The 17,810-nt window shown below is 43.4% G+C and overlaps 1 protein-coding gene across 1 annotated transcript; it reads right to left on the bottom strand.

The window, feature by feature from the left end:
• Positions 1 to 494: 494 nt before the first annotated feature.
• Positions 495 to 13,635, bottom strand: nsd2 (nuclear receptor binding SET domain protein 2). The gene is made up of 21 exons (XM_070842620.1): positions 13,018 to 13,635; positions 12,362 to 12,530; positions 12,067 to 12,236; positions 11,134 to 11,568; positions 10,660 to 10,879; positions 9,964 to 10,073; positions 9,678 to 9,786; positions 9,398 to 9,513; positions 8,940 to 9,029; positions 8,601 to 8,727; positions 7,498 to 7,698; positions 6,329 to 6,508; positions 4,807 to 4,963; positions 4,514 to 4,716; positions 3,977 to 4,080; positions 3,503 to 3,772; positions 2,693 to 2,809; positions 2,216 to 2,357; positions 1,988 to 2,094; positions 1,010 to 1,208; positions 495 to 805 (listed from the first exon to the last, which is right to left on the bottom strand). Exons 1-21 carry the CDS (start codon positions 13,633 to 13,635, stop codon positions 495 to 497), a joined length of 4,155 nt encoding a protein of 1,384 aa, XP_070698721.1.
• Between the last annotated feature and the right edge of the window lie 4,175 nt (positions 13,636 to 17,810).

The raw sequence follows: 17,810 nt of genomic DNA, 5'->3' as shown, positions 1-17,810 counted from the left end.
GGCGACGCTGCTGCCGCTCAGTTTTACTTCTGGATGGTTCAGTTTTTTCTCTGCAGAAACCGCCTGGTTTCCTTTGTTATTCTAAATGTGAAAAAATAATAAAAACAACAACTTTTAAAAACAAAAAAAAAAACAAACAAAAAAAGGCAGTTTGGTTGGTGGAAGAATGAGAGTTAGGATCCACTAGCCGCTCCGCTGCTTTGTGCTTTACCACAGATGGTTCGGCTCAGTGCAGACAAGTGAACATAAACCTGAAAATGTTAAAAAAATAAAAATACGACATGTCTGAGCAGTTAGTTCGAGGCTGTTGCCGAGCACGTGAGAGATCAGCGGCGTTCCCTGATGACGAAGATGTACAGTGCCTTGGTTCTCGTGATCGTGAAGACGTTATTACGCGGGGGTTCGTGTTTGTTCGTGAACGGGGAAGCAGGAGTCAGAGTCTAGTTTGGTCTTGTGGCTCTCTGACGGGGGGGGGGGGGGGGTCAGAGGTCACTTCAGGCCTCTGCCGCTTTCCTCTTGGAGCCTTTTGTTTTGGCCTCTGCTCCCTCTGCCTTCCTGGGGCCTTTGGGGGGACGGCCGGCGATGGCGGCAGTAGTGGCGGTCGTCTCGGAGCCGACGCCCTGGTCCTGGTTGTCGGTTCCCTCCAGCTCGTCGTGCTCCAGGCAGCACAGCTGTCCCGTGGGAGGCCAGGGACGCAGCGCCCCCTCCTGGTGAGCCTTGCAGAAGGAGTTGGGGCAGAGCTGGCAGAAGGCCTCGGAGTTTTTCCCGCAGACGTCGCAGTGGTGCCAGGGGCAGTCCCAGCGGCCTGCGGGGAGCGAGGACGGACGATGAGGACACAAAGTTTAGAAAACAGCTGATCTGAAGTCAGAAATCATAACGGTGAAATAAAAAAAACATCAAACCAAAGTGGGGTGGGGGTAGCAGTAAAAAGACAACTTGTAAAATCTTTTTTAAATTATTATTGTCTGTAAGAAAAAGAAGAAGTAAAGCTCTGCCAGCTGTTTCTTACCAAAGGGTCTCTTGGTGAGGTTCAGGCAGGACAGGTGATAGGCTTTGGTGCACGTCTTCTTGTCGCAGAGCACCAGCTGACCTCCGTCACCGCAGCGGAAACACTCGTCCTCAGACTTCTTCTTCCCCTCAGCTTTCTTTCTCTTATACTTTCTCTTCAACCGCTTCCCTTTTGGCTCTGCCGTTTGGCCGTTGGAGTTCTGCGGAGGAGACGCCAGGTCGGGATAAAACTGATCAGTGCTGGCTGGAACCGTTTGGACTCACCTGTGCCTACGCTGGTGTTTGTGCTTATTGTCACGTCATTTCTGAGAATCTTCAAATGTTTCTTGTCCCTAAAATCTGTACCGCCTCAGCTGAAAAGTTATGCAAGTGCCTAAACCAGAATAACTGATACGTGTTGGAATTGTGCCATGAGTACATTTGACTAAATAAAGACAAAGACATATTCGCTGTCGTGTTAGATGGAAACTGAAAGCAGGACAAAGGTGATAAAGGTGACATCAACACGATCTGGCAGCATTTTAATGTAGAAAATGAAAACTAGCTTGTATGTCGTGTCAGTAAAATGGCACTCGACCAGAGCAATGTGTAATTACATTCAGCGCAGGCATGCGGACATCAGCACACTAGCATAACACCGCAGCTACCAAAAGATGCTGTGATCCTCCTCAGACTGAAAAGATACCGTAACTTGAAAATCAAGTTTAGACTAGTCGACCAGATTTAAATTTCAGGTAAATCAGTGAAATTAGTTGCTGGGAACTTCGCTAGTTTGTAATAATGTATTGCAGTTTTTCATGTTTTGATGTTTTGAGCTTCATCACAACTAAATTAAAATAATGATTTCAGTCAAAACATCACTGTTTTAACTAAAACATGCCAGTTAATCTGTGATGGGGCTGTAATCCACATTTTCAGCACACCCACTTTCTCTGAACCTGCAACCTTCAACTCTCAACTTGACCTGAGTGACGCTCACCTTCGGTCGATCGCCAAGAAAGCCGCTGCAGTTGGGAGCGCCGCAGCGACACACGGTCTTCTCGTTCCCGAGGCAGTCCAGGTTGTAATTAAAGGTCAACTCTGTCCCTGTAAAACAAAGCACACCCGCATATTTAGGGAAAGAAAACTCCACTCAAAGAGCAGGTGTGACTTGGCTGAAAAGATCAAGTATCCTCCTCAGACCGCTCTCGTTTACAACTCGTCTCACCTGCTGGGATGTCACAGACGGCGAACAGGCCGACCCTCGTGTCGCCGTTCACCGTCCACTTCTGCGTCTCACAGTTGGGCTGGCAGCTGTGGTTCATGAAGCGAGAGTAGTTTCCCTTCGGACCAGCGTCGATGATCCGGTCCTTAAAAAACGATGAAGACGATCTGAGTAAGTGGTTTGTTGCATCTTCTTTTATAGTTTGTCAGTTTTACTCCCACAGCGTTTTGTATTGTATTTTATTATATCATCTGTATTATTAGTTTTAACAGATGTATTTAAAGGAGGCAGGGCTGCAGCTCAGGTTGCATTTTGTAGTATTGACCGTTGTAATGTCACACTCGGCTGTTATGCAACATTCCCAATGCAATACCACAGCATTTCTCTGGCTCCCAGTAGAAATGGCACTGCTGCTAAGAGCACAGCACCCCGACACACTGCGGAGCAGGAAGTGCTTCGGTAGCAGCGCCTGGTACCGACCTTGTCAATGGTGAGCATGTAGAAGTCAGTGATGTTGTTTTCCTGGGCGTACTTGATCCTCGCCCTGCACTCCTCCTCGTCTATCAGCTCTCCGATGTACTCGTTCACGAACTCGCCCTGTTTGAGAAACGTCACGTCAGACCTGACACCAGCGGCGTCCCCACACTTGAAATGTCCCAAACAGATTCGCAGGATTTCCCGACTATCCAGGTATTTTTAAACTGGAGGCATTTTGGCCACAGAGCCCATAAAAAAAATAAAAAATACTCACACTGCTTGGATGTTTTGAAATTGGTGTTTTTGACACTGATTAACAGAAAACAACCCTTGAATGTCAAAGTTAAAACTGGTTACACTTAAATAGGGAAAATATATAAATAGATGTGTCTGATGAGCGGCCAAAAGGCACACACAATACATGACAAATTAAATATTTTTTTTGAAATAAACTATTCTTTGTTGGACAAATTACACATATTCAAAACATGTCTTTGGCTTTTCCTGTCATTTATCTGCAATCATCTTACATCAGCTCGGCCGATTTGTCATTTCAAGAGACTAAAACTCAGATTCATACAAAAACAAGACAGACATTATTACTCATAAAGACTTAAGACATTTTAGTTGTGTTTTATAGTTGACAAGAAGGTTTTACTACATCTTTCAGTCCGTCTCTACCCTGATGACTGTCACAACATAAAACAGCAACGTTTTCAGCTTTACAAGATGATGTAAATAGTACCAGGAACACAAGATTCACCCCATTGAAGTGAAGTGTGTCTGAGGTGTTGGTGGATCATCTCTGCTCACCTTCTTAATGTCCCGGAGAGCAACCAGGCCCCAGCCTTTGCCGGGCGTCTTTATGATCTTGGTTTCCGGGTAGAGACGTTTGGTGAAGTCCTGGTTGCAGCAGCGCTCCCCGCTGGGACACACCTGAGGGTGGCACTCGTACTGCAGCATGCGGTTCAGACACTCGGACTCGAACCCGCACGGCCTCTCGTCCGTCGGCTTGCAGTTGCATTTTGGGATCTCAGAGATGTCTGCGGTGTAGACCTGAACCTTACCGTAGGGTTTGTTAACCTGACAGGAGGAGAAAAGAATGAAATGTAATCATCGATAACAAAATAACGCTTCAAACATTATGCTATACATTTATTCTGGAAGGGATAAAACTGAAAGGAGCTCAAAGTTTACATTTCTTCAAGTGTACTAACTGGAGTATTGGGTTTGTATCTTTAAAAATGCCTTTGAGCAGAGGGAGAAAAGCAAAAAGAGATTTCATACCTTGATAAATTTATATGGGGGCGGTTTTCGACTGTTCTCTTGTGCTTCCTTGGCCTCTCGTTTCATTTTTATCTCCTTGAATCGAGCCTCCGCCTCCAACAGAGCTGATGAAACACAACAACAGTCATTACAATTCATCTCATCTGTGGAAAACGTTCATCTGAACATTAAGATTAAGATGATGTCTTTAAGTAACAGTCTGCCTGTTAATATTACTGTAATTATATATTTGTGTTATTTTGTTTTATTTCACAAACTTGCGCACAATTTTCAAAACTACTCTTCAATATTTAAATCTGAACACTTTTTAGAGATTGTTCTCAGCAATTCTAAATTTGCATGAAGGTTTGTGTAGCTTGGTTCAAAAAGCTCCCCTTAAGAGTACATAAATTATTTTAAACTTTTTCTGAATCTCAAGATAAACTAAAACAAACACATTTACTGTAATGAAGTGTAGCCGTTGTGTTTTGATACAACTTTTAATCAATAACGGAGTCATTAAAGCGTGTATTTCTAGGAGGTAGTCTAGATCTTCACCATTCTTGAACACTTTGCCGATGCCGGTCCTCTGGTGCTTGCTGCCCCGGTCTCCCTCCATGTACGGAAACACTCGGCCCTGGTGGGTCCAGAAATAGTCTTTGGAGCCGAAGAAGAAGACCGGAAACTCTCCGATCTCATGCCGAAGGTGCTGGATGTTTGTCGGGATGTTTCTGGGGTGGTGGATCTCAGCGGGCCACCATCTGAGGAAGGAAGGAAGGCAGACGCAGGTATGAGTTGTTTATTCAGCATTTACCGAATACCAAGGACCACACAACGTCAGCTTCTCTCACCTGTATGTTCCCAGTTTGACCCAGATGATGTCTCTGTATTTGGGCTTCTTTCCGGCCCGGCAGTCGTTGCAGAACCAGCTCCCATCAGGCATTGCTATGTTCAGGCAGTCGGGGTGAAAAGCTGCTGGACAGGATTCACAGCACAGCAGCTGCCCTCCTGAAACAACAACAAAAAAACAAATCTAATTAAAGCCGAGAGGCATTTTAGACATGTGGAGCAATTAACCCTAATTACAGCCGAGTCACAAGGGCGAGAAAAAACAAGTGCAATAAAACGCAAATGTGTAGTCTGACTAGAAGCCATAAAACTGTTGTGTGGCCACTCGCTAATAAACCCACACTGTTGTTCTGTGTGTGTATTGGTTCTAACGCTGAGTGGATACTGGAGGAGGACTTTTCCACACGGCAAAACTCTTAAATCAGGGCAACATGGCGGTGCAGGTTTGAATCTGCTGGCCGACAGCTTGGAGGTTTGAACCTTGAACCTTTCTGTGTGGAGTTTGCATGTTCTCCCCGTGTACACCGGCTTCCTCCCACAGTCCACAGACATGTAGATTAAATGGTGACTCTAAATTGCCTGTGAGTGTGAATGTGCCCAATGTCAGCTGGGATTGGCTCCAGCCCCCCCGCACCCTTACGGATAAGCAGTATAGATGATGAATGAATGGGTGGATGGATGGATGGAGGGATAAAGTTAATCAAATTTTGATCATTAACAGCTACATTATTCACCATCAAACCTTTTCCAGTCAGAGCTTCGACAACTGGCTTGGTTTCAGTATCATCTTCCACAAGTTCAGCTAACTCCCACATTCTGTTACAGCTGTCTCAGCAAAACTCGCTAATTTCAACTGAAAACTGATGCTCAGGAACTGCTACCGTTCAGCATTTCCTCTGATTTTCAGTAGCAGCAGTTTGTGTGATTAACAGCTCCACTCCAGCCGCAGTGCAGTGCAGGCCAAAATGATTTCCTTCTTCCCCTTTACAGTGATGATTAATAATATTCAGATTACACTTTGTTGCTACAGAAGAACATTTGGAAAACCTACAACCTTTTAAACTTCAGCATAGCATCAGCATATGTGGTGGCCACTATGGGCCTGGAATAAAGACCACCTCTGCTAAGAAATACACTTACATAAACACCGACATTCAGGGGAAAAAGAGCTGAGGAGCAATTCAACAAAGTTTAGTGTTGTAATTTGCCGTCATCTCCAAACTAAACTGACAACGAGCCAAGGTGCATCAGGATCGCTTATCTCCTCTGCTCAACAATTTCCTGTGTGAAACCCTGTGAAGACGTGTAATTTTTCCTCACAGTGGTCCTTGTGCAAAGCTAACAAGTGTGGTTATGATCTCAATTCCCTGAAGATGGGAATGAAAGAGATACAAAGAGGAAAATGAAGAAGAGAAAAGCATTTTTAGATTAACACAAGTGCAGGAGAGGCACCAAACACCACAAAAGATCCTTAATATTGGGGTTACAGGGCTCCTTGTTGGTAAGAGAGGAGAAGCGACAAACCTTTGGAGCAGACGAAGCACCAGCTGACGTTGACATGACTGTGGTGGCTGTAGCCCTTCTTGGCGTTGAAATGGTTGGTGCAGATGATGGCGGTGTTGGTGATCATCTCACTGCCCGCTGCCACGCACAGGTCACCAATGTGGTAAGCGACGGGGCAGCGCAGGCAACGCATCAACCTACCTACAGTACGGAAAGAGAGCGAGACGCCGGATAGATTTAAAATCCCAAGAATGTCTCCTGTAGAAAGAGTCATGTTGTTGTATTTGGGAAAGCACAGTAATAAAAATAAACCACAGTACATTCATATTCCTTCAGACAGGGTTTTACCTTTAAACTTAATGCTTGTAAACTGTGATGATCAAAACAAACAAAAAAGTGCACTCAGTAAAGTGAGGAGGGCACCGCTATGAGAAACACTATCTGATGGGGGAATAGACTCCAACGTAGCAGCTCACTTACTGTGGGGATTTATTCATGTCGTATCGTGTGTAATTTGAAAATTTTTGGGGAATGAATCAATCTGTAGATGCGTTGGTTCAAAATGAGACCAACTTTTCCATGGATGTCAGTTTTTGAGCCACGACAAAGTCCAAAATGTGGCCTGCAACAGACATAGCTTAGCCTAGCTGACTGCTGGACAGGCCTTTTGCTCTGTGGTTTGAAACTGAAGCGGCCAGTGATGGTAGAAAACAGTCAATATGGTAAGTTTTTCAGAATCCGTTTATCACTACAACCAGGGAGGTTATTCAACATACCGGCGTAAATGTGCACCAAATGTGGTATTTGAAATTAACAGCAGAAACATACACGCACACAAAACCCCCTCCAGGCTTAAGTCGGGCAGAGAAGAATAACCTCCTGCCTTTTTTACACTATTCTGAAACTCTCCAAATGTCTTGGTGTTAATGGCTGATAAGGACGATGATGCGTTTCCTTCACAGTTAATAAAATGGACAGTTGACTCAGAAATCTCCTTCCCACACAACTTTAAAAAAGCCACAATAAAATTCCATCTGTTGATTCAAAGTTCAGCAGGCCAGAAATGAACAATTAAAAGTGCAACTGCCTACATAGAGTGAACAGAAAATAAGTAACTAGTGGATTTGATTCTTTACTGAGACCAGGACTAAAAAGCCCCCCTAAATGTAATCACAACAGCAGAGCCTCACCTTTGGTGGACTTCTGCTTGGTGCGGCAGCCGTAGTGGCAGCTCAGGCAGGCGTGGAGCGGACAGCGGAAGCCCTTGTTGTCGAACACAGTGAGGGGGTTGAGACGGATGCACGCCTCGTGGTAAAACTTGCCGCAGTGTGGGACGTGGCAGCGACGCACGGCGCCCTCCGACTGCTTACAGTGGAAACACGCGTGTATTCCTGAGAGGAAAAATGGGGAAAATGTTTAACAGAAATCATTACGAACGCACTCCGAACATTACTACTGGTATCAGAAAAACCTTAATGACAGAACTACTACAAACTCTCACTCTTTCACACTAACAAAGCACTGGATGCACTCACTAAAGGTAGACATCAGGGTATACCTCATAATAAAATGCTGTTATCTTTTCCACAATCACAAAAAAAGTTTGAATCACAATTTATCAAGGTAAAAAAACGACCAAAAATTAACTGGTAACAGCTTCTAAGATTAAAAGTAGAAACTGCTTCTATCAATTTCATATTAATAAAATCTATAGTTACATATAATCAACTTTGTGGTTTTGACATTTGTCAAAAACAAAATTGAGAAACATTTTTACATTTTTCATTGATCAAATCATTCACAAATTGGTGAGAAAGACTAATTGACTCATTCATGACTAAAGGCCCTTTATTTATCAGATTTAAGAGGAAAATTCAAGCACTTTTAAGCATTTAAAAAGGTACCAAACCCTCCCCTCCCCCCCAAAACTTCCAGATTTACAAAGCCTTCATTGACACATTCCTCTAAAAGCTACAGAAACCAATGTGTTTGTCACTTTATTTATTTTAAATAAAGTAAATGAAAACGCCAGATTACGTTGAAAATCAAGCACTTTTCAAAGAGTATATTCAAATTCAAGCCTTTTCCAAACCTTGAAAGCATGACAGTGGAAATCAAGCATTTTCCAAACTTTTAACACTGTGTACGAACCCTGTCGATGACTTTTGTGGTAAAAATGTCCACTAAAGTGGCTTCTGTTGGGTTAAAGTGAAGAAGTGCAGCAAGAGGTCAGTTGCAACGTAAAATAAGTGACCAATCACCGTTTCCTGGACAAACTGCTTCGGCTTCTCACCTGTGCTGCACTCCTGACACTGCAGCTTATCTTCAGGTTTGAACGATTCACCCAGACAGTGGAGGTGAAACATCCCAAAGCACTGGCCTTCGCAGGGGACCAGGTCCTCACCGGCCTGCTCACACGACTACAGGGGGGGGAGAAAAAACAAAAACAGTCAATACACTGATAAAACATATGCAGTTTTTCATGTCATATTCTGATCTTTTACTATTTCAGAAACTCTTTACTCGTTCCTAAATACAAGTACATCAGGGTAAAGTTGCATTTCCCCCCCCCAAGTAATATCATATATTTAAATAAAGGGTTTGTTGTTCCAATTCAAATTAAAAGACCTACCTGGCAGACAAACTCTTTCTTGCGTTCGCCCTTCTTTGTCCCGTCTAAGCTGTCACTCGGAGAATCAGGGCGTCCTTCACTGCCAGAGCCCTGCAGCAAACAACGTGTGGCAAACTTTGAATGAATGAGACAACGACCATACATTCATACTGTCTGCAGCATGGTTACCAACCCCCTGAAGTCCCAGTTATTTCCTACAGACCTGACCGCTGAACGAAAGTTATTAATCACTGTCAGCATGCTCATGAAGTGGAAAATGGGGCAGCGAGCTTCATAAAGCTGTCCAGTGTCTTCTATACTTTATAATCTAAAAATAAATGTCTCAAATATTTCTTGAATGCGACTTGTACCATTCCCATTAATGAAATGGATGGATGGATTTCTGGCTCTTGAGCACTTAACAACTTTCCTCGGTTCTCCAGTGAGTCTCAGACTGATTTGAGTCTACTCCCTCTCACCTCAGGATCAGGACACGGGGAAGACCGCCTCTTCTTTGCCTTGGACAGTGCAGCCTGGTTCTCTCCATCCTGTTTCCTTTTCCTCCTACGCTTTGGTTTCTCTGCCTCTTGGTCTTCTGTGGGGGAAAAAAAAAGGGTTTGGACAATGATAACCAGGTACTGCAGATCCATACCGAAACACAAAAGATGTTGAAGGGTCGAGAACGAGAAAATTAAATGTGAATGAAAAAGAAAAGGCCGGCATTGTTGCCCTTCACTGCAGACTAAAACGATGGCTTACCAGTGAGGAGGGCTTTTGACGCCATCGGTCGCTTCTTGGTTTCTTTTACGTCTTTGTCGGTTTTCTTCCTTCTTCTCTGCTTTTTCTCTGTTCCTTCTGAAGCTGAGGCCTGAGGAGACAAGTGAACAAGATGAATAAGAAAATCAAGGTTATAATTACAAAGTGCTTTTGTAGGTCAAAGCATAAAAAAAAAAAAAAAAAAATTCTCCTCAATCCCAGCTATTATTTTGCAGGAACAGGTGCAGTTTTGGACCTTAAATGACATTGCACTAGATGGAAACCTCACCTGTTTCTCAGGATCTTTGTTTGTTCTACGTCTCTTTTTAGGCTGCTGACCCTTGTCTGCCACAGCGTCTGTTAGTGGCCTTTTAGAGATCTTCTTCCGCTGACCCTTGACTAAAAACAACAACAAAGTTAAGAGGTTAAACACCCAAATTAGTTTCTGATTAACTATTAACGGCAGACTGACAAAAAAAAGATGAAACAGGGAATGCGGACAATATTGTCAGGAAGCTTGTGGAGTGGCTTGATGATTCATTTAAAAGGCTTTTGCCAGCCAAGAGCAAATTACCTCACTAGGTTTAAATAAAATATACAGCTCTAGCTAGTTGATTTTTAACTTTTACTGTTACAGAAGAAGCACAAAAAAACAGCCATTAAAATTGTGTCTTCACACAAATTTTGGTGTTATGTGACAACATCTAAGAGCAACGAAGAATAATTTGGATAAACTGCCATCATGAACAATCAGCTTACTTGTTTTTGGTCTCAGAACAAGCAAAAAAAGTTCCCTCTTTACAATCAAGAGGAGAAATTCTTAGTGACGTGCTTGGTTTATTGTGGAATCTATCACTCAGTCTGACCAGTAAATTGTTTTACTAGCCACATGTGGCAATTAAAAGCAGGAGATTCCAACGCTCTGGTAAACACATACCAGCAATGGCGAGATTTCTACGACCCCGGGTTTCAATTTTCAACCAACCTGGAACTGAAACTGGATGTGAGACTGGCTCCGAAATATCGTCTGTTGAAGAAACCAGCTTAGATTTTCTTTTCTTCACGGGATCAGAAGGGTTGCTCGTTGCAGATTTTTTCCTTCTCCTCACCGGCTTTGTGGGAGACTGAGCCTGTTTAGGTCGCCTCTTTTTCTTCTGAGGTATGACTGATTCAGCTTGTCTATCTGGTGCAGAAGTGGTGGGATCCTACGAAGAAAACAACCATGTGTATTGAATGAAGCCATCTTTTTAAAAAAAAATGACCACAACATTAGCCCATCAGCGTTTACAACCATTTCCCCTTCAAAATACTAGTAAGTTCAGACAGGATTTAGAATTGCGGTTTAATTTTAGCTTCCCAAAGGAACCAATTAACATAATGGTTTGCACGTAAGCTACTAAAAGTGATGCACAACACAAGTCTTCCCATCAGGATGCATATTTTAGTGAGAGATCCTAACCTGTGAGTCTGGCTGCGGATGAAGCATTTCTTTGGAAGAAACCGTGTCGATCAATTTATTTTCTGGCAGGAAGTCATTTAAATGGATTTTCCCCCTTTTTTGCCATTTGAGTTTTGTTCTGGGTGCTTGTGTCTTTTTCCCTGTTGTTGAAGTGCTGTCCTGGGCCTGAGTGGCGGCTGTGGGGTCGTCGGCAGGGCCCGCCAGCAGGGAGGGGACGCCTGGGCTGAGCCTAGACTCTGCTTCACAGTCCACGATGTTGCTTGGTTCTGGCTTCAACTTCTCCAGAATGTGGGGGTTCAGATGAGGCCCGTCGTCATCGTACAGAAATGCGAAGTTCGCCATGCGCTCATCCAGTGACATGCTGAGGGCCTCCTTGGCCTGAATAACTCCCATGTTCCACTGAGCCTGGAGCTTCCGGGGCACAGAGGGAGCTGTCTGCATGGCATAGAGAGAAAACACCAAGGGACATATGACATGTTAGAAAAGACACTTCACAGCAGTGATGCTTAATCTTTGTGCTGAACTGGGGATATAAGAAACAAATACTTGTGTGCAGAAGAGTTGATAATAAACATGGAAAAAAAATAACCTGCACAAAGTCATTATTCCTTTAATTTTAGTTGAAAACCGAATAAAAGTGTGACTAGACTGGATACTCATCTAATGGGCTTCAGGCTCAGGGGGGAAAAAGCTGAAAAATCATCTAATCATCACATTTGTTCACAAAATTTCTAAATAAATAAAATTTGGACGACACTTCTTCTCCAACTATAAATTTAATGACGAGAGGGAACCTTGTAGAGAAAACATTTTAAGGAAGTGCACTGTTTAATTTTGCAAGGTTTTTGAGCCAAGTCTTTCTAAACAACAGAACACCACATCCTCCACAGGACAATATGCAGAGGCGTCGCATGAGAGAAGAAGCCGATTTACCTTTTTGTGGATTACACGGGAGGCTGGCTGTTTGTTGCCCTGGCTAAGCTCCTGGTATTGATCCTCCCCGGTGAAAGACACCATGTTCTTCTCAAAGATGTAGCCTCTCTCTGGGGCATCTCCAAAATACTGCACATGGTAAAGGAGGCCTGACCACCTGCTGTTGGATACTAAAAACAAGAGAGAATAAACATTAACTAAAATATTTAATAAATCGTGGTTGTTTGGCGTTGAACTTCACAACACATCACTTAGTTAAATAGATGTACGTTAGGCAGTAGTGACCGTATCTCACCTTTCTGTTTCTGCTTGAAGTGATTGTTGAATTCGGGGTCGGTGGTCACCATGCAAGGCCACCAGGGGTATCCTGACACCTTGGTCCAAACCAGATCACCAACAGAGAAGCAGATCAGCAGAGAGGACTTGTCTGCAGCCTCCTCCGTCAGCTCTGGGATGAGACGAGGCTGGAGAACAAAACGGAGAAGCAGTTAGTCAATCGACAAAAACAGAATCATGATTCTGACACCTTTTCTTTCCTAAAATAAATTACTTTTCCTGCACACTGTTTCAGACACGCATGCATCACTACTAGTATTTTACACCTGTAAATATCAGCGGAAAATTTTACAAGTACAATAAATTGTGGCAAACCCTCTGCAGCTGTGCTTTTAGTTTAAAAGACTTGCAATAAGCCGAAGCAGAATCTTATTTTCTTCATATTGGCATTGCCTCCCCCAATGAATGTCAATATATCAAATTAATATTCACTGTGTATCAAACTGTTTGAAGGAGAGCTGGTACTGTTCACATTTATACGTATGGTCCTTTAGTCTAAATGCCATCTGTCAGCATAACGGTCGTACATTCTTAACGTTTAATTATTAGCCAAGCACATTGCAATATACACGGGCCACAAGCAAATAGCTAGAAAGAATCTTTTAAAAGCAAAACCTGATCAGCTGCTCCAGTTCCATCTACAGCATCTGTGTGGTCAAGTGGCTCCACAGGGATGGCAGAGGAGCTGAGGTTTGGTTGAGATTTTGGTTTGTGAGGTCTCCCCCTCCTTTTCTTCGCATCCTGTCGCTCCTCTGATCCAGATAAAGTACCTTCGGTGGTTGTGGCCAAAGTGGTCCCGTTGGCGCAGCATGGCTCAAAGAGCGGCTGCTTCACCACCTGGGGTATTGTCACCTTCAGTTCAGGGTCAGTGTGAGGAGTGCAATTGTGTTGATGGGTGCCGTTCGTCGCAGGGGCTTCGGCCCCCTTCAGCATAGGTGGCTCCGGAGCACAAAGCTTAGGCAGCGCGTCTTGGTCTCCATTCAGCACCCGGGAGGTGAGGTCTTTGAGCCTCTCGTGGCTGTGGTTGTTGTGACTGTGGCCAGGGATCTTCTGAAGGACACCGTCTTGTAGTGTGGCGGCCAGCTGGGCAGCAGCTTTGTCCATTAGTAGAGCAGGGTCACTGCTCATGTCCCCCCCACCTTTCCGAACACTGAGGGACTCTGGTGGCTGCTTCATGCTGATCGGGTTGGCTGGTTCAGGCATTGAAGGCAGGGAGCTACCTTTGCTGTCCATTCCATCTAACCCCCTCCAGGCTCGCTGAGCTACAGGACAGGGAACACACAGAACTTCTTATTCCACAGGTTCCACTGGAAAAATATCAACAATATCATGCAGTCAATTTCTGGGGCTCCTCACTCTGGCAATTTGTAAAATGGCATTCTGGGATGTGAATCCTATGAGCATAACGTTACACATTTAACAAAATGGCACTCAGTTGCTCCAGCGGAGCATGAACAGAGAGCTTGGAGGCGACAGAGAAAACTGCACCTGTCACGAAATGTTCAAGCCGCGCAGTTTTGGGTGTTTTTGCGAAAAAGTCGAGCGACGCGAGGATCCAAGAGTCGGAAGCAACAATACATCTGGACAGTAAAAAGAGTACCAATGCCTGGATGAAATGCAGATCGATTCGTTGATCACAACTAATGCAAACGGGGTTAATTCAGCTGCATTCCGGATCACATCCATGCACACGAGCAAAAAAAACCCACTGGGCGGGCGGAAAACCTCTTACCACGACAATGTTAACTTGGCTCTCTCCTGAAGAGGGGGACTAGCTGGCGGCTAGCTGCAGTCTGTGGCAAAGCGGTATGGAGAAAGCAGGAGGCTGGCTGCAGGCTCCACCGCATGCAGCGAATGCCCAATGAGTGGGTGGCTAGCTGTGCCGCGTAACCACCGCATCACCGGCTAGAAAAGCCGCGGAAATGGAAGCAGCTGACAAGTCCGACGAATACTAATGGTGTGCGAGTAATTAATGGAATGAAACGTACCCCGCCTCGGTTAATAGCTAACATTTTACAGTGTGGTTTAAGGTGCATGGTAACGTTAGCTAGCATGGGTGTAATGTAGCTGCAAAGCGGCTGGGGTTGACTGCTACTATTATTCTGAAGTCAAGTCTTAACTGGTACAATGAAGTGCTCTGCTAGCCAGCATAAAAACACCGGGCTAACATGTCATGCACGAAACGGGATCCGACTACAATCTGAAGCGGAAGCCATGATGTAGGAATCTCATGGATCCCAGCCATGGACGAGCATTTTCCCGTTCCGTACAACCGCATCTCTGTCATTGCTACAGTCAGCCATTACGCCGCATTCCAGCAAATAGACAAAGCCGCCACCCAGAAGCTAGCTACAGATAACCCTCTAGCTGCCCAACCCAAAATAAAACAAACACGCGAATAAATACACGAGGGGCACAGCCGGACGATTACTGTAGTTTATCTGGAGTGTTTTGCTATCATTTCACCGATGTATCCAATTTGAGGGCGCCATGACAGCCCGTTTAAAAAAAAAAAAAAAAAAAAAAAAAGCTAACCGTGCTAGCCGAAGCTAACTAGCTCACCATTGGAGCCAAGTCAAATTGCACATTTAACGCTAGCATAGCAAGCTAGCTCGCTAGCTAGCAGGTCCCCTCTTGCTAAAATGGATGGTCGGCCCGAACAAGTGAGCTCGCGCAAACTCAAGCCGGCTAAAATCCTCCAGGTTGACAATAACATGAAAGGCGGTTTGTTGGTAGCTACCTGTTGAATCTCCTCTCCGTGGTTAAAGGGGGGAAATGCCCGCATTCATCCCGTAAAGCGGAGGATTTCATTCAAGTCGAATCAAAAGCTTGCGGGAAACTCAAACTCTCCGGCCAACCAGCGCGAAAAATACTCACTTCCGATTGGTCGGCAGCAGAGCGAGGCTCCAACCGGTCCTTTCAAAAAGCCAACCGTAGGAAGTAGCTGACCCCGGAGCCTGCCGTCTGTTTCCACACACACCACCTCTTTTTATTTAGCTTCATGTACATTATCACCTGGATAATTACTGCTCACACTCATTGCATGTGTGCACATGTGTTTCCTGGAGCAAACGCTGCAAAGTGGCTGCTGATTGTTGTGCAATTTAACATAATGTTTTTTTTTTTATTGCTGTTAATAAGTAAACATCACCATCACCAAGCAAAACTCATGCATTTGTTTTTTCCAGATAACTCCACTTATTAACAGGAGGAGGAAAAAAAGAAGGTTGGTAGGCCGATCTGTGAAGTGGTTTGTAGCTATAATACATTAAAAAGGTAATTCACCTTTTACAGCAGTAGAGGAGACAGAAAAACAGTGTCAGTAACAGAAGTGGTGCAAAAAATATAAAAATATATACATATATAAAAGGATATAAAATATATGCATGTGCGTATTACACGGGATAACCTATGTTACCTTAAACCAAGTCTCGTTTTGGATAATTTGTCCTAATATTTATTGTTGATGAGGTAAAAGTGGCCAAAATGAATCTGTAACCTTGTTAATACAATATCTAAGGCAAGATTATTCACATAGCACATAAAACCTATAAATATAACCATATAAATATATATATGTGTATCAAAAAGTCTGCTATGCTGCATATAAAAATACTAGTACCAATACCTATTTTTCTAATTGTGCTGTATTCCTTAGGGATGTATTGCACTCCCCTAGAGGATATGGTGGCCCTGGATCCTGGTCTTAATTAACCAGAGGCCTAAAGTTATCTGTGTTCAAGGACTATAATTACATTTTAATCTAAATATCAGCTTTTAATCAAAGTAAATGGCCAGGAATGCAGACCCCTTGTTCTCCTGCAGGAAGAAAAGCTGATAAAACTACATACTGATGTTCATCACGTGTCCTCTGACCTAGTTATGGCAGTGCACAGGCCCCTGTGCCTCTATCCTCCACATAAAAGCCACTTTACTGTACATTCATGCATAAACCTGCAGTACCTGCAGAGGAAGCTAAGGGGCGTGAAACCTAGTGAGAGGATACAACCAACTTCCGGCAGAAGATTGCCTTTCAAAATAATCCTCCATGGATTATTATGGTATCGAATTAAGGTTGATTAGTTAAATTACACAATTTACACAAAATAATAGGAATAACACTTACGTTGGTTGCTTCCGTTATTAGATTGGTACAATCCTGGATGTTCCATAAGAACAGGTCCTTTTTGAAAAGAGTTTTGATAAACTTATGGTGATGAATTTATGGTTTTGCAGAAATAACACTTGAAATTAGAGCTAAAGTTGGGTTTGGGTTTCAAAAAGGCAGAAAACAGTAGTTCAGATAGGTTTAGAGTAAAAAGCAGAGAGCCTAATCAATGAGCATGCAGTAAATTAGAAAATGAAATAACTGCTTTCAAACTAAAAGTCACAATTAGTAAGAACAGGACAAATGTAAAAAAAAAAATTGTTGAAGTGAAGTATTGGTTTTATTTTTAGCTCCTTTATTTATCCACTGGAGCTTTCTAGCCATGCTTTCTGACTCACACGGTTGCTCGTTCACATCTGAAAGCGGCCTCTCGTAAACACAGTCCTGTTTGTTGGCCACCGAGCAGCTTCCCCTGGCACAGCTGGACCTTAGAGCCTTCCTCTAGCAGTGATGAGGAGGGGGGGTGTGTGTGTAAATGCTGCTCTTTCACTTTCCCCAGCCACACTGTCCTGTTGGTCTGGGGATCGTACAGCCCTGCTTCACCAACACTGAGGCCACCGCTGAAGTGTGAAAAAAGGCAAAAACCTCATCTTTAGCTTACTTTGCTCATACTGGGCCTTTGTTATTTCTGCTTTTGTTAGGTTTATACCAACATAGCCCTTTGCCCAACATAATCTTTGCTGGAGCAGTACACTACACCTGGATGGAAAGTTTATTTATGGTTATCTTTAAGAAGTACAAGTTAAATTTAAATTTAAAAGAGGACTCATCTGAAAAACCCTTCTCATTTACTCAGCAACTCATATTTCTTTGATTAACTTACACTGTCTTTCAATGAAAATGATACTTGGAAATTTTTGTATCATTGCTTGCTATACACATGTCTCTAAAAAAAACAAACATGGCATGAATAAATAAATATGTATAAACTTAAGATAGCCATATAGATCAGGAGGAACTGTGATATACAGATTTCAGCCAGGGATCAGTAATGTCGGCTAAACAACTGGTAACTTTTTGTATTTTATGTATTAGTTTATCAGCACAGTGCAAATTATTATTATTGTATGGATGTATTGCATATAGGATTTTTAGTCAAGGCTAATTTGCAACACACGTCTGTCCTTGATTAGGTTTTTCTTATTAAAGATAGTGATAGCATATCATCATTAACAAAAGTACATTAGTTAAATTGAGCAAATAAAAAATTGTGACATTCTCAGACGTGTGACATGATCAT

This window comes from Pempheris klunzingeri, chromosome 13 (genome assembly GCF_042242105.1).
Source record: "Pempheris klunzingeri isolate RE-2024b chromosome 13, fPemKlu1.hap1, whole genome shotgun sequence".
NCBI lineage: Eukaryota > Metazoa > Chordata > Actinopteri > Acropomatiformes > Pempheridae > Pempheris > Pempheris klunzingeri.
This window is presented reverse-complemented; position numbering and strand designations above follow the sequence as displayed.

What these genes read in the sequence shown, in the direction of transcription:
- nsd2 (XM_070842620.1), bottom strand. Translation starts at nt 13,635, where the DNA reads ATGGACAGCAAAGGTAGCTCCCTGCCTTCAATGCCTGAACCAGCCAAC. An exon ending in CTTCAAGCAGAAACAGAAAG is followed by an intron (nt 12,237 to 12,361) that starts GTGAGATACGGT and finishes TCTTGTTTTTAG; the next exon opens with TATCCAACAGCAGGTGGTCA. An exon ending in GTGCTTCGTCTGCTCCAAAG is followed by an intron (nt 4,964 to 6,328) that starts GTTTGTCGCTTC and finishes TTGTTGTTTCAG; the next exon opens with GAGGGCAGCTGCTGTGCTGT.